This window comes from Psittacula echo (genome assembly GCF_963264785.1).
Source record: "Psittacula echo genome assembly, chromosome: 4".
Classification (NCBI taxonomy): domain Eukaryota; kingdom Metazoa; phylum Chordata; class Aves; order Psittaciformes; family Psittacidae; genus Psittacula; species Psittacula echo.
Window position 1 is genome coordinate 66,700,760 of NC_137738.1, and position 16,301 is coordinate 66,717,060.

The following is a 16,301-nucleotide window of genomic DNA, read 5'->3' on the forward strand; positions in this document are numbered from 1 at the left end:
AAGAGCAGCATCTTGTCCAGGCAAGAATGATGGTGAAGAGGGATGTTTTGAGAAACTTTTTAAACCCAGAATGCTTTGCGAAGCAAAACCCATATAAGTAATTAGCTTCAGAGGAGATAACAAAGCTTATTAAACATGTATTCTTCTGTCTTAGGGGAGTGTAGTATCATACAATGGAGATTTTGCTGCACATATTAGAACAATGCAACCAGCAATGCCTTGAAATTAATGTTTCTGGGCATCACAAGTAATTTCTATTATATTATGTTAATATGTTAAATTAAGAAAACAAAATTTATATAAGGCTTTTAGATAACATTTGGGTGCTGAGCTGGTAAATGAATGAAGGAAATTCTCCTATAGTGGGAATAAGGGACTGAGAAACAATTAAAGGAAGGTAATTAGAAAATGCCCCCAAACTGAAGCAATCAGCTATTGGAAGAACAATACAAAATCACTATAAGATCAAAGACATCATCAATAAAGGGCTCTTTGGGGAGGAAGACAGAAAAAGAATCAATCATTTTAGAGAACTACTATTGAAGCTGCTTTTACCAAGCATCTCAAAAACTGTATAGATATCTAGTCACTCAGATTCAGAAAGGATAAATTTCTCTTGACAGCTAAGATTATCAGGGCATGGCAAGCCCATGATGTGAAGAGCAAATAGAAGAGCAAACTAAAAATGGAGAAGAGTTGCAACACTATGAAAACACATCATGAACGTAAGCTTAAGGAAAAGTTTCCACCCCCTCTTTAGCTGAGGAGCAGTGCTGTCACAAGATGAGATGGGCTTCCACAAGAAGGAATAGTTTAACTACTTGAAGCACTGAGATTCCAGTACCACAAAACTGCTTCGCAAGTAATTTTAAGCTTAATTATGACTAGTATGCTCAGATTTGCTGATAATTGCTAGTTCTGGGTGTTCTGGTGTAGAATGTGTCCTTTCCAGTCTAATCGTAAATCTTAGAATATCAGGTTGGAGGAACTGTAGAGGAAAGACATAAGGCTACAGAGTAGAAAAACAATCCATAGGCAGAAGACAGCTAACTTTTCATCAGGATATTAGCATTAAATATTTTACAAAACCTCAAAGTGTTTCACTGAAAACAAGTTGTAGCTGCCTTAAAATGATTGTGTTGAGAGTTTAAGAGAAGAACCTCTGAGATATCTTTTTTTAACTATGTGGTCACCTGTAAAGTCAACTGCTTTATAAAGGTGTGCATTAATATCCACCACAGGGAGATGCTCCAGGGTAATTTTGTCACAGGTTTCATTACAAGATTAAAAAATTTAGAAAACCACCAAAGGACTGTTTTCTGACCAACTTAACTTGCAGGGAAGATTCTAAAGATTTCATGAATGCAAAGGTTTAGTAGATCCTTTGCAGAAGTGCAATGTCTCGAAGTGAGCTTGCTGGGATAGTGCAGGCATGTTATACTGTTGTACAGCTGTGCATGCACTCTGCTCATGACTGTACTGGACTGTACAGGCAGCCCAGCTAGCTAAAGTGTAGTATGTCATTCATAAACTGTGTCTCAGCTCTTTAATGCAGAAGATGGAAACATGAGTTTTTATTCAAGGCGCCAGTTTGTCTGGAAAATAAAGGCCTGAATTACGCAAACACTTGTAGCAGATGCTTTACTTAAGTTGGGAAGGAGTCTCAAAACCATTTAAGACTACAATTTGCAACATCAAGGAAAAACATTTTTATAGATGCTGAAGGGTCAGATCTATTTCACTCTTTGATCTCCTTGGTTGAATGGGATTGGTAGCAGTGAGAATTATTATCATTAGGGTGCACATTCCTGCATCTTTTTGCTGATAAGATAGAGATTATGGACCATGTTTTCACTTGTAAATGCATATTTGAGCCTTACTAAAAAGGTAAATGAGATTTACCTTGCTATACAATATGTTTATCTGTGAAAAGCATTAATCTTGAACACAGACTAAAATGTAATGCATCAGAGACAAGTAAAATCACCACAAAGATCAAGGTTTTAGTTCTATAATTTGTGTAAGAGGTTTTGAGTGATAATATTAAGTGCCATTGCTTTCAGAGCTAGTGAGAAAGAGGATGCTTTTCAATATCAAACAAATAGAAGATGAAAGAATTTTTCAGACATTGAACATGAAAGACATGAAGAAGGATGGAGACAAAGGAAGCTGCACTTTGAACACACTCTTTTGTTGACCTATATCTCATTTAGCCAATGGGTAGCCTACAGGCTCAGTCCTGCTCACCAGAGAGTGCTATCCAGCTCTCAGGAATGCCTAGAGATGCATCTGCAATGTATTATTGCTGGGCAGCTTGTTCAGGGCCCTGGAGAGTTCTGTGGGTTCATATGGTGCTCTGCGCTAGCCAGAAGCCAGAATGCTAGGTGCAGACTTCAAGGGCTGTACTGAGACAGAGCTGATAAACCCTGCTGGACATGAGCTGAGCCTGTGCAACGAGATATCACTGTAGTAGATTATATGATATCTCTAGCCGTTTCTGATTTTTTTCCCTATTAATCAGGATTAATCGGATAACAACTCACTAGATGGTTATCCTGTGCTATTAGTTTGTCTCCTTATTATCACTTGGTGTCTTTTTGCTCAGGACTGGATTTAGTATGGTATAACTGCATAATAGCTTTGAGCTGTATTGGAAGAAAAGGTTTCAAGGGTGAAACCACCACTCTAGATGTAATTGACACATCCAGTTGGTTGCATTACAATATATTTGGTTGACAAGCAGAACTAATTAAAAAGCACCTGATTGCCCATGTACTTTATTACATTTCATTTCAGTGCATTAAATCTAATGTTAATTGAATTGAATATAGTGGCAATGAAAGAACAGTGGTGTAAGGGTATGGGGCTCATTAGATTAAGGTTACGGAGGCTTGAATCATTCTAGCTGGAAATGTACTTTTTTCCTATGCCAAAATACTGACAGAGAATGTGAAAATATATAGTCAATGTAGAGAGGGGATGATATGGCTGAGGAAACCAAGTGGACATAAGGTGGAGTCAATGTCAACAAATGCCGGAAACAGTAATGGTGCTAGTAACAGGACTAAGCAGCTTAAAAACCAAAGTGAACTGCATAACTTAAGAATATGTTTTTCAAAGAGCGATCAGCTATTAGAAGATTGCTCCTATTGCAGGAATAAAATGACTATGGTATAGCTACAAGTCTATGACTATATAGAAATTATTTTGAAAGCTTTTGCAACAACTCTTCCATTTTGATTAATCACAACCCATTGAGTATGTGTTCACATGACAGAATTCAGATGACAGAAGCCAAGAGAAGAATGAAAATGCAGTTGATGACATTTTCCTCATTCAAGAATCCTGTCATTGAAAAATAGCCTCCTTTGGGAAAAAGAAACATCTGATAAAAAGTGTTGAAATTAGTATACAATATCCCAAATTAATATTTTAGCTACTACTGAAAACTTAAATATTTGATTAAAGGCAAAAATTCTGAAATTGATTTTGATCTTTCATAAAAGTATCAATTCAAATATCACAAGCTTGATATCAAACTAATTTTGACTGAAAAAAAATTTTTCCTGGCAAACCTGGCAAATTTTCACCTTTCAACACAAGCAGCTTTGTTCTCTTTCATTTCTGTGACTTGTAGATCAAAATCAATTGTAATAATGATTGTCATAGAACTGCTACTTAATATGTTATTTTTTTTTATATGATTTTAAGCAGGATTAAAGATGAAGACACCCTGAGTAGGTAAATTGAGTTTTTCTTGGACTCCATTTACTTTTCTAAACTTGTGACTCCTTTACATGTAGGGGTAACTTAGAAATTCATTGTGCCTCTATTCAGCTACATGTAGAAGTCTGCTCTGAGATATCTCAAACTACAGCCATGTCATTTGTCTAAAGGCTTGTTATCCAATCCAAAGACTTCACTGGGATTAAGATGAATGCTGAGGCAATATATTCCTTAAAAGGAAGCTGATGTTTTAGTCAGTCTGAGAATTCACATGGGGTATTTTGAACCGTGGTGAGCCAGGATGCAACCAGCCAATGGGCTGAGAAGCAGCATAATTTTTTGTCTTACCTTCTCTTTTAGCCTTGTTAAGAGATGCAAGCCTGCTCTCAGACTCACACTGACTGCGTGTTTCGTTCAATGAAGTTTTGTGCCGAAGGACCAACCTGTGTAAAGCTTATGTGGGCTTACTGCTTGTTTCACTGTTCCAGGAAGTTGTGCCACAGCATCCTTATCACCCACAAACGTGGCTTTGGCATTTGTAATAGCCTTCCATTGCTGGCAGTGTTAAAAACCTGCACACCTTCTAAGCATGACCATGGTTTCGTTTCTGGTTTCACCTCAGTGCTGTGCTTTCAGAAGCAGATCATCAGATTGGCTGTTTCTGACCTTCAGCGGCAGAGACCTGGCCTTCCAAACACACAAAAGCTTTGTGTCCAGCAGGTTGATGTATTGAGGGGGAGGTTGTAAATAAGATGAAGAAGAAATGGATAATTGCAGAAAAAAGTTCTGGTTTAGACAGAAAGTTGTATGTTCTGTCCTGCATTGGCTTTCTGATGTGGTATTTGAATGTAAGGAGAAAATGGGAGGGGGATAATGAAATGGAATAAATGTGACAGTACTTTTCCATGTACTATTAAAAACATAAGTCTGTCTCTGTACTTGTCAAGGATGAGTTCAAGATGGGGATAAGTTTGGTTTTAGTAAATGGCATAAATTAAATAAATTTTTAAAGAATGCATCAAGTTAGCAAAGTTTTATTAGCTCAGGAGGAAAGCAAATTTGCCTGTCTGATAGAAAAGAAAAGGATTTTTGAAGTCCCAAATCCATTCATTCTTCAAGCTGGACAGTAGTCAGACATAATGTTCTCTCTCGGATGAACTTTGTGATCACTGGGACCAAATGCTCTGTTCCACTGCACTATTTGTTTCATTTATTTCAGTGGCAAACCCATTTTCCAGTAGCAAACATCTTGTAAATACAGAAAAATCAAATGATTGCACAGACAGTGCTCCATAATTATGTCGCTGAAAGCAAGGCAAAGTTGTAGTACCATAGTGATTCAGCTGTACTGTTTGCTGTACACAGCAAATGCATGCAACAATCCATATGAATTCAGTCTGACCCTAAATGCTTACAAGACTTTCATGTGTAAGACCTTAAAAAGAACTAAATTGCTGTTTGTGATATCTCAGCCAGAAGTCATAGGAATGAGTAATAATCTTTAGCTCAGGCTCTTGATGAGAACTACCACAAGAGGAAAAAGGATGACATTAGACCTATGAAATAATAATCAAAGACTACGGTACACTTGGAATGTTCTCTTTTTATTTTAAATATACCTATTACAATATTTTGTTAGGCTTATATAGAGCACTATTATTTACATAATTCAGTGTTTATCCTTTGGGGAGAATTCCAGTGCTGAATAAATAAGAGTCAGTGAACTGCTTGTTAATCATCTTGGAATCAGAGTTCTGAAATATTAGTTTCACGTAGATGATTAAAGTCCTTGAAATGGTTACGGTTTCCTGTAGTTTCATACAGTGAGTATCTTCTGACTGCACTCAGATTGTGTTGAAAACTAAACATAGCTATAAGGAATCAGAAGAAAGTTTAACAACAACATCAAATAAAATAAAATAAAAAAAAAACAACCAAAAAAACCCAAACCATCCCTGAAAAACATCAGTGGTTGAAACCCTAAATTTTTCAGATGTATTTCAGGTTGATGGTATTGTTAAAGGGAACAAAGAATAAATTTGGTAAAATCTTTGCTATAAAATGTCTAGATCATGGGGTGAAATATACAATCATTAATAAATAAAAAATACAGCTTTTTACAAGGTCTCCTTTCAACATGGCATCTTAAAATGTGCTTGCAGGTAAGAATGGTTTTCATTTTTTTAAATTAAAATTCAATTTTCCATGGTTACTATTGCTTACACGTGACTTTATGCATCGTATATATACTATATAAAACACATAAAAGATTAAATTGTCAGTACAAGGAATATCATTAGCTGAGAACATGAAGCAAGTGTTCATATAAGATCGCACTCAATGCTATGTGTGTAAGCTCAAATAGAAAGGGACTTTGGTCCTGATCTTGCACTAAGAAAGTAAACGTGGTCCCATGTTTCTACATGCAGAACTTACTGTCTTTACAGAGATCATACTAGTCCTGTATGTGTCAACCATCCCATTTTCATGTGATCCACCACAGAAAATGGGTTTGAATCAGGACAAGCAGCTGAAAGGTTTTTCTCCTAATTCTCATCAATATATTTCAGAGGTCAAGCCCATGGCACATTACGTGAGTGTCTGAATATCTATGACATTCAGCTATGGCACTCAGTTTCATTTCCCCAACATACAGAAGGACAGAAGGGAAATGCAGCTCATCACTACCAGACATTTATCTAAAAAATGTAACATTATTAGCATTATCATGGAATAGAAACTATCGTTAATTGACAACAAGCCTGTGTGTTCAACAAAACATCTTCGATTTCAGTAGCATTACAGTTTGGCAAAGAAGAGTTTCTGAATTATCTTTGTTACAGATTTGAACCTGGCACATTTAAGACACCCACCCACCTATTCAAATAATATTTTAAAGCAAAATTAATGTCTGATATAAAATAACAGTTGTGTTGTAAATGTGGAAAAATAGTCTACAAAAAATAAGTATAAAAGTGATCTCAGATTTATGAATATGTTTCATATAAACAAGTCCAGGTGACTATTCTCTGTGTTAGAAATGGCCCTTGGTAGGCAGTGTCACAACAGTACATCACATTTTTCACAGTTTACTATAGCACAGTTAGATTCACAATGTGATGACACCTAATTTAAGAAAAATAGTATTTTACAAACTATACATTTGGCATCTATTTTTAGATTTTTTTTTTGTTTCTTTTTCAGTTCCTTTTTTCATTTTCCTTTTTGTTTTCTTACAAAATAGTGCAAAATTACAGTGCGTTAATAGAAGGTTTTGCAAATCCTAATAAAAAGTCAGTATATTTAGCTGTTTTGCTCATTCACTGGAAACAGTTTGGCACGTTAGGATTTTGAATAGATGGAAAAGCTTCTCATTTTCTTCTCTTCAGTATATCCACTGAATCTTTAAAACATTAAATTGCACAAAGGAGTTAATTTTCCTGACTTTTAAATCTCATCTCTCATAGCATGTGTATTACAAAACAAAACAGCAAAGGAATACGTAGATTTTGGGTTAATTTATTTGCCAAAGAGCATATATCAGGTGGGCTTTTCTTATCATGTTATAAAGGGATTGATGAGAACATTTTTCATCTGGTGACTGCTGAAGTGCTTAGTTAGAGCTTCAAAGCCCTATAGGAAATTTATGCCGACTTTATATATATGTAAGTGTTGGTTTACCGTATATCTTTCAAATTTTGCTACCATGTATGTCCCTGTATCTGGCTGTATCAAGCTATGGGGATAAAGTTTCATCAAAGCCTGGTTTTGACTGGACTAATTCATATAAAGAATAACAAACAATTGCTTTCGCTGCCAATTTGCAATGATGAAATGATTTTCCTACTAATTATTTACTTAGGAATGTTAATGAAGAGTTCCCCCTGTATGAATACTTCATTTTTACAGACTGGCACCATAACTAAGAAAGACACCAGTGTTCATTTCTTGGAACAGCAAAGTCTTCTGCATAATCATAAACAGGTATGGTACAGACTGCAGGAGTGAGGGTGTCCTAAGTCATCCTGTGAGTGTGCCAAGAAACACGCAGAAGATGTCCAATGGGTTTCGGTTCAGTTCTATGCCTTCTTGGCTGAAAGCAGGAATGAGAAACCTGACTGAGATCACCAAGTCACCTACAAGAGGTTGCCAAGCAGCTGTATGTACCAGCCTCCTCATAATACAGGCTATTAATCTGGAGGTAAAAGGCTGTCTGCCACATGAGCAAATCTCTGAACTGTTCACTGCACAGGGACTGTTGGTTTCAGTTAATTGAGTAGAGAATATGGTGACATAAAAGATTCCAAATTAATTATCTTTCCAAAGGAGTAATGAAGTGACTTTTTTCAATATGAAAACTGCAGGGTGATGTCTCTTGACCTAATAATTTCCCATGAGTTTATGTTTTTATCGTTTATATCAATCTGTGGCATTTGTACCATCAATTAAAATTATTACTGCACGGTTTATTTAATAAATTTCTTGGTGTTTCTGTACCTTTTATGAACATACCTAACCAGTATGAATTTTATACTGATTTTCTGAAGGTACGATTTGTTATAGCACTCGAACTAGTTATTCAAATATTAGAAGAGAAATATCCATGAATAAGAAGGTTATTTTTTACCCCAGCCATTCCACCCTTGGCTCAGTGCATTATTACTAGCATGGAAATTTCCCAAATCACCTGCTGACTTTCATGGAAGATTTGCCTGAGCGAGGAGTGAATTTGCTCAAAGGCTTGTTGTTGCTCAGGGCCCCATTTAAAATCATTCTTCTTCCAGGTCACATGATAGAGAGGGCTTACAATCGAACTGTAATTTGGGATGTGCATTCTCCAGAACCCCACAGCACCCAAGAAAGATTGTGTTTCTTTCTTATTAGTTGGTGGAGACATCGCTGTTATCTTGTTGATCACATCTGTGGGGATTTGGCAATGTCCATCTTGCCATTTTATTCCCAAAAATTGAATCTCCTGTGCAGGTCCCTTTACCTTACTCCATTTTATGAAGCTGAAATAACTATTTTCTATGAATTATATTGATTGACTTCTAACAATTAAAACTCACACTAAAAACAAGCAAAACAGAACTGTCAGTCAATATTAATGAAAAAGCCTACCAACTGGTGGATAAACAAATATTTCCCCTGGACTCTCTTCTCAGTAAAATACTAGTTTTGACCAAGGAAACACTTGAGTATTTGATTAACTTTCACTGTTAGGTTTAAATAGGTGAGAAGACTCCTTGTCAGCCTGTACAGACACAACTCTTGTTCCCACTCTTCATGCACAGTAGATCCCTCACAGAGTCCCATCTAGGCTGAACCAAATATACTCTTCCAAAAGGAAAATCAGGTATGGCTGATTTTCAGGGCACACTGAGTCCAGATTAAAAGAATGCACACATAACCAGGTCCTTGAAATACTATCTCAGCTAGCCTCAGCTCCTCTCAGCTCCTTACATGACACACAAGTTCATTCACCCTTCACAGCACAGGCAGGAGGTCAGGTGGAGTGCCATGCTGAGTGAATGGCATGAGGCAACGGTAGCACATATAGTATGCTGAAGCAGAAGAGTAAGGCCAAAGCATATTGGATAAACTCTAAGGCAGAATTGGTCCAAACAGTTTTCAGTGTGGAGTAGCCAGTCTACTCATAGAATGGACACAAGTAATGCAAAAGGCTGTACAAATCAGCCTCTGTTGGGTACAGACTGTGTTCTCTGGCACAATTTCAAAGGCAGTAAAAACATACTGTTTGAAGCCCCAGTGCATTAAAGCATTTAAGATGCTCTTAAATTTAAGCCCATGCTTGAGTCTCAGGATCATATGCATTCTTGAAGGTCATTCTTGAATCAAGTCCAGAAAGTCTTACTGCATGAGGACAGGAAGATTTACTTCAAAATCAAAAAAGAAAAGAAAAGAATAGGATTCTTGAAGTCAGATAATAAATATATTATAGCTTGCTGACAGACTTCACTCTTCTCCTGTTACTTTTCTGTCTAATAAAAGAGATAATACAAGGCCAGCAGGAGTCCCATACTTGAATAATCAGCAACAGTTGTTGCTTGTTTAACTGAAGCTTGTTTGATTAGAAAATTACCTTATGTTGTTGGTTCTTTTTAAACATACATAAGTAGCAAGAAAACAGTAAGTAGCTGTTTACTATGCTGAGTAGTGCCAGTTTGACATATCTTGGTCAGCCTGCATGAACTCTAGAAATCCCCACATACATTCTTGCTCAGTCCAACATTCATTTTATTTCATATATATCTTAAAAGACAAATATGTTATTGGATGTGTCTTGCAACTTCTGGGGGCTTCGGCCATGCTGCTGCTTCATTGTGAGTACAGCCATCTTAGACAGCAAGAGGTATTCAAAGAAACAGGCAACCAAGATTCATTAAGGAATGGAGATCTGCTGAGCAGGAGCTACTGTGGTCATTGAATGTTTGTGAAATGAAATTAGAACTCTGCTTTAGAAGGATCTGCTGCTAGTTGTGACTGATGTATGTTCACATTCAGCAGGGTAGTAATGCATCTGCAGTTAGTATTTTATCTGGTTTGGGTCTTACTTTCCACACTGAGAAAGGCAGTAATGTTGATAGCTCTGTGCATGACAGAGAGCCTAAAAACATACAAAAGAAGTTGTAAAAGGAAGAATAATGATCACTCTGTCTTCAGTGGCTGCTGAGTTAACTTCTGACAAGTGCATATGGAAGATTATTGTGGACTGGCAAAATAAACTAAATACTTGAAATAAATTTGTTGAGAAGATAGTAAGAATTGGTGTGATTTCTCATCTTTCATTTTTCTTCTCTTGTACAGCTATCTTCTTTACCAGCGGTAGCAAGGCGTAAAGAATATCTTATTCTGTATTTTATCTAGTTCCATATATTAATTGTATATTTTAATCCATAACTAATTGGTTTTGCCCATTCTCCTTCACAAAGATTTACAATTTGAATCTATTTATGCTAGGCTGTTCATGTAGGGTAGCTCACTGAGTGAGCACAGACATCATAACACAATGTTATGTATCTAGACTGGAATCAATCTTCTGTGAGTTAGGTGCATAGGTTTAGGTAGACTGCCTTTATGCATGCAAGGAGTCCAGATGTTTTACATCAATCACTTCACATCATTTACTACCTAGGCTGGACATTTCCTAAAATGAGTCATCTTCTGTCATCAAAGCTCTTTATATCCAGAACTACTTAAGGTTTGATACCTGCAGATGCAGATTACTTTAACATAAATGCCTGACTTACTTATGTTCCAGGGCACACTCCAAGAATGTCAGTGAGGTCATGTCTCTTCATGTCTCTTGCTCAGGATTTGGTCATGATTCTTGGTCATTTCAATCTGGATGAGATTTCTCTCCTGTTTTATTAATCTCTGAAACGATTTTAGAAATGTGTCCCAAAAGCAAAATATACTAGCCTTGTGTGGAGTTTCTGTGAAGGGAACAGCTCTCCTTCCTGTTCCATCAGAAGATTTTCAATTACTTAAAATTTCAGATTAGCCACGCTGACTGGATCCGGTACTCACAGAGGTAATGACATTACTTACAAGCTTACAAATCAGCATGTATTTCAAAGCTTTCCTGTGCATACACCGATTGATATTTGTAGTAACAAATCATATATCTTATTATTTGGCTTACTTGTTATTAATATAAGAATTTATTGGCTAAATCTTGATGCCAAGAAACCAATCTGATTTGACATAAGGCCTTGTGACACATAAAACAACTCCCACTATCTGAAATGAGGAATGAATTAAGTGACTGTGCACATTCACCAAGGGACGAATGCAATTCCACTGAGATTAATGCAAAGAACTTCCAAATTCCAGCATCAGGGGAATCAGATTATTCAGCCAAAGCAGTGGCATATTCAGTGACTGAGGATTTCACTGCCCTCCTGAAAACAAAAGGTGTGATATCCTATAGGACAGACTGTAGGCAATAGCCATTTGCTTTAAAAATGATGGAAATACTACTCACATCTACTTACATATACATCCATATCAGCACTTTGTTTTTAGAAGTCTGGCTTTCATTATATTGCATTAATTTGCAAGGTAAGCTCTCTTGCTTTGTATTGGAATGCTGGTGAGTTTAAGAGGTTCACAGTATATATTGCAAACTGGCTTTTAAAGACAGCAATAAGTAGTATAAATAAATATCCAGATCAGAATCCAGCTTTTGAAGCCATAGGGTAAGCACAAGTGTTTCTATAACCTTCCTGTGGAGTTTCTTGGTTTAGACATTTGACTACATTACTCTTACAGCCTTCTGTGTTTCTATTCCAACCTGGGGTAAAAAAAAAATAATTTGACAAATCTCTGTATCTTTTGCTAAATGTTTATCATTGTTTATCCCTTATTTCTTACTTCAGCAATGTTCTTTACAAGTTTAATCTTAATTAAATATACGACCAACTACTTTGCTTGATCAGAGTCTTATACATCACATAAGCTGGTGTTTTTCCAGTTAAACTTTTTTTTTTTCAATAGAAGATGTGATTCGTAACACATTTTGACTTGAAAAAACAAGCTTTCACTTGATACCAAAACACACCTGTACATTTATGTCATGAAACCAACCTTGTACACATGAATATGCATATAGCAATCACATATTTAAGTTTTAGCTGAAACAAGTAATAAAATCACAGAAAGCAGACATTTTAAACAATCATGACAATCATCACATTTTTGCATTTGCTATCAAAGAAAACTTGACACTTAAGAACCTATTTATATATTCATGTTGATAGCAGTTGATGCTCTTGAGTGCATTTTTTATACCTGTCACATAAAATATTTTCAAAACTCAAATTTCATTAGCTTAATAAGTTTAATGGTTGAATGTGTCAGCCTGATAACTTATTTACTGAATTTCAGCATATTTCTTTCAGAAAATAAACTCTTTGGTCATTTTTTTTTTTTTTTCACATTCATTAGTCATAACAGCAACGTGTCCAGCTACAATTAAAGATCAACAGATACAATTTTGCAGAATTCGGGACAAATTCACAAGTATTTGAGAAATTATATGCGAAAAATTGATAAAATTCTCAACAGTCTTTTTCTAAAAATCCGTTACTATCAGCCAAATTCAGTGCATTAGGCTAATGTAATCAAACACCTATGTTAAAATCTGTTTACCTCTGTATCATCAATGTAATACTACTTACAGCCCTAGTTCAGGTAAACAATACTTGAGACACAATAAGACTTAAGGACCTGCTGCATTTAAATACACTCAAAACTTGGATGAATTTGAGATTTGGCCACTAAGGTTGTTCAGCTTCTCTATATCTGACTTTATTCTTCAAGGAGTAAGAACAGACATATTCCTAACATAACTTAATGGAGAGATCTGTTAGAACACATTTTTAGAAACAAAGACTGTCTACTTCTGTCATACCTTTTAGAAATTGTATTTCTAGGTTCCTCACTCTTAAAAAGGGGTGAAATTGACCATATTGGACTAATGGCAGGTATTTAACTTTACTGTGTTCTTAAAATGTAAGATGAACCATAAAAATCTTTACTGTCTTTTGAAATATTACACACATTTCAGACTGAAACAGCAAATTATTTTCTTAAAGTTCTCTCTGGCATTTAAAGTTGTGTCCTCATTTTCCAGATAGGTTAAACAGCAAATGTAATGTTAAAAAAAAAAAAAAAAAGAGAACTGTTAAAAATTACTACTTTAAGTGTAAGACACGGACACATTTCACAGAAAATGTGGAAAATCTTGTTTAAAAATCATAGTAAACAATCAAGTATTCTTCAGTGCACATAATTAGTATGTACATTATAATTTAAAACCAAGTATTGATGACTGCTGCTGATGATCTTTTAAAATCTCTTACAAAATATAAATAGGATAGCCAAGAGAGGATAGCTGATAAACCATGACATAATGTTCTCTTTTCCTTCTTTTTTTTTTTTTTTTTTTTCTTTTTTTTCTTTCCTCTCCACTTGCACTGAAGTTTCTTCTGGCTTCTTCAAGAAAGTGCACACACATACACACACAAACTAATTCCAAAACCATTTTTCTAAATTTCCAACGGACTTGTATTCCTGGTGTCTTTTCACATGATCGCAAGCAAGACATGCGTGTGATTCCCAGAACCTAGGAAGGTGCACTGAGAAATCCTTTTTCCAGTTGAAATAACTAAGGTACATCTTGTTATTTTTGTCAAGCATCAGAAGATATTCTGCCAGCTCTCTGGGAGAGAGAAAATCTTCCACATGTATGAAAGAGTCTGCTGGAATGTAATTCTCATAGTTTTCTCTGGAAGGGCCCAGTACAACTGGTACTGATCCAGCCAGAAGAGCATTGTAAAGTTTCTCAGTAATGTAATCTTTGTGGATTGAATTTTCAAAGGAAAGGTAAAATTTGCAAGTGGAAATAGTTGGAATCAAGTTTTTGTCATTGACATAGTCTCCGAAGGCTTGTCCATAGGTATGGATTTCAATGTATTTGCTAAGCTCATTGTAATACTTGACTCGAGCGTGCTCAGGGTTCCAGTTACTTACAACCCAGCAGACCAAGTTTTCCTTACTTGGCACTTCAAATGTAAAGGAACCTGTACCAACCATCATGAAGCCATAAGGCACCTGAATATCTGAATCACGCCGGTAAGTCAGAGTCAGGTTAAAGAGGTGTTCAATGCCACTCTTCTGTGGAGTATGAGTTGGAGACTCCAAGTTCATCCAAATCCACTTCTGGAATGGTGGCCTGGCTTGCTGAGGTAAGTTAGTCAGATCCCAGCTAATATCCCTGTGATGAATGAGAACAGCATGGGATTTGTTATATAATGAGCGGTCAATAGTCAGATGGCACCCGTGGATATTGAACATTGTTTGGCAGGATGTTAGATCAAATGTCTGACCAAATGGCCAAACCCAGATCAAAATAGTAGTTTCATTAAGATTATCAGTTTTGGAAGAAAAAAAGCTCTTCATTTTCAAAACTGAACTGGCTGATTCTATGGGACCAGAGATCCAGCTATTTGTCGGTTTGATATAAATTAATATCAATGCCATGAAACAACCAAGGACAATGAAGATAATAAAAAATGGCCGGAAAATTCCTTTAGATGTCGATGTCATAATTTGTTCTGAGAAAAAAAGAGAAGAAGAGAAAAAGAAAATAACATCAGGTATTAAATTGCATGTCCTGTTAAATTATAATTAAATAATTTTATATATATTTTACTATCTAAATTAAATATGATCATAATGGTACAATTATATGTCTGGTTAAAGCAATCAAATATAAGACATCAAAATGGATAGGAGTCTAGTATCACAAGCTGCAACCTCAGAAATTTCCTTTGAGTGGAGAGGGTAGGGGTTCTATTCATAACAAAGTTACAATATTTCTCCTCTTCACATTAAAAGCTAATTGACATTAATTAAAAGCAGAATTTTAATGCATTTCATACTGGGTATAAATCAGGATGCATCCTGAGAAGTCTTTTGGCTTGGAACCTAGGCCAAGAGTTTTAAGAAACACAGAGAAAGCAGACACAATTACCCCTTGATTCTGTCCTTGTGCCTGTAAGGGATAACATGCTGCAGATTTTGTTCACCCATATTTGTGTGCATATATGTATGGAGGATATAGGATTAGAGGAATGAAAAAGTAAGGGGCTGGAACTTAATTCTGGAATCAGTAATACTGTTAGAAAACTAGTTCATGCCTAAAGGCTACATAGGGATGAACATTTGTGCCTTCTCCAGAGGACTCTTGAATTAGCTAGGGAAGGAAAGCAGCAACTGAGCAGCAGTAGAGCAGCTCCTCTGTTCCCTTATGCAGCCTCACATAGTTCCCACATAAAGAAAAATTAGTAAAAAAAAAAGTCCTTAAGTATTTATGGTTTTATGCCACAGCTCTGTGTTAAGAATTAGAAAAAGTAGAGATAAGGCTGCATCTTTGTGAGCTACCATTTTTTCCATGGGAAAAAAGAGGTGAGGAGTTCATATAGGTTCCTTTGTCCTCTCTCTGGTTGTCTCTTTCTACGGGAAGTGATAAAGCTCTTTCCAGAACTTCTCTTCCACATGGTTCTTGTGAAATCTAGCAAAGTTAGGGGTTCCTTATTGCTAACCTTTGCTTCTGAACATAGTCCTATAACTTGGAGGTGTTCTAAAAATGAAAACATTTAACCATGTAAGGAGCGTGAGTGCGAAAACTAATGTGTGAGTGTAGCACTACAGTTACATCAAAATGTTTTCACATTCGTTGTTGAGGAAATGAAAAAGTAGGAAATATCAAGCTTAGCTTTACTCTAACATTATATCTTGAGGAAAAAGGAATTTGCCACAGTGTGTTATCTGTTTTGGGACGGCAAATGGTCTTAATTTTGATTTTTGTTATTGTGGTGGGTTAACCTTGGCTGGCTGTCGGACACGACCCAGCATCTCCTCAGCAGGACAAGGGGGAGAAAATAAGATTAAAATCTCGTGGGTTGAGGTCAGGACAGGGAGATTACTCACCAATTACTGTCACAGGCAAAACAGACTCACCTTGGGAAAATTAATGTAATTTATTG

The 16,301-nt window shown here is 36.1% G+C and overlaps 1 protein-coding gene across 1 annotated transcript; it reads right to left on the bottom strand.

Annotated features, from left to right (window-relative positions):
* Positions 1-13,059: 13,059 nt before the first annotated feature.
* On the bottom strand, positions 13,060-14,886 carry FUT9 (fucosyltransferase 9). The gene has a single exon (XM_080616252.1). The coding sequence runs from the start codon at positions 14,857-14,859 to the stop codon at positions 13,780-13,782; it is 1,080 nt and encodes a 359-aa protein (XP_080472378.1). The 5' UTR covers positions 14,860-14,886; the 3' UTR covers positions 13,060-13,779.
* Positions 14,887-16,301: the final 1,415 nt, after the last annotated feature.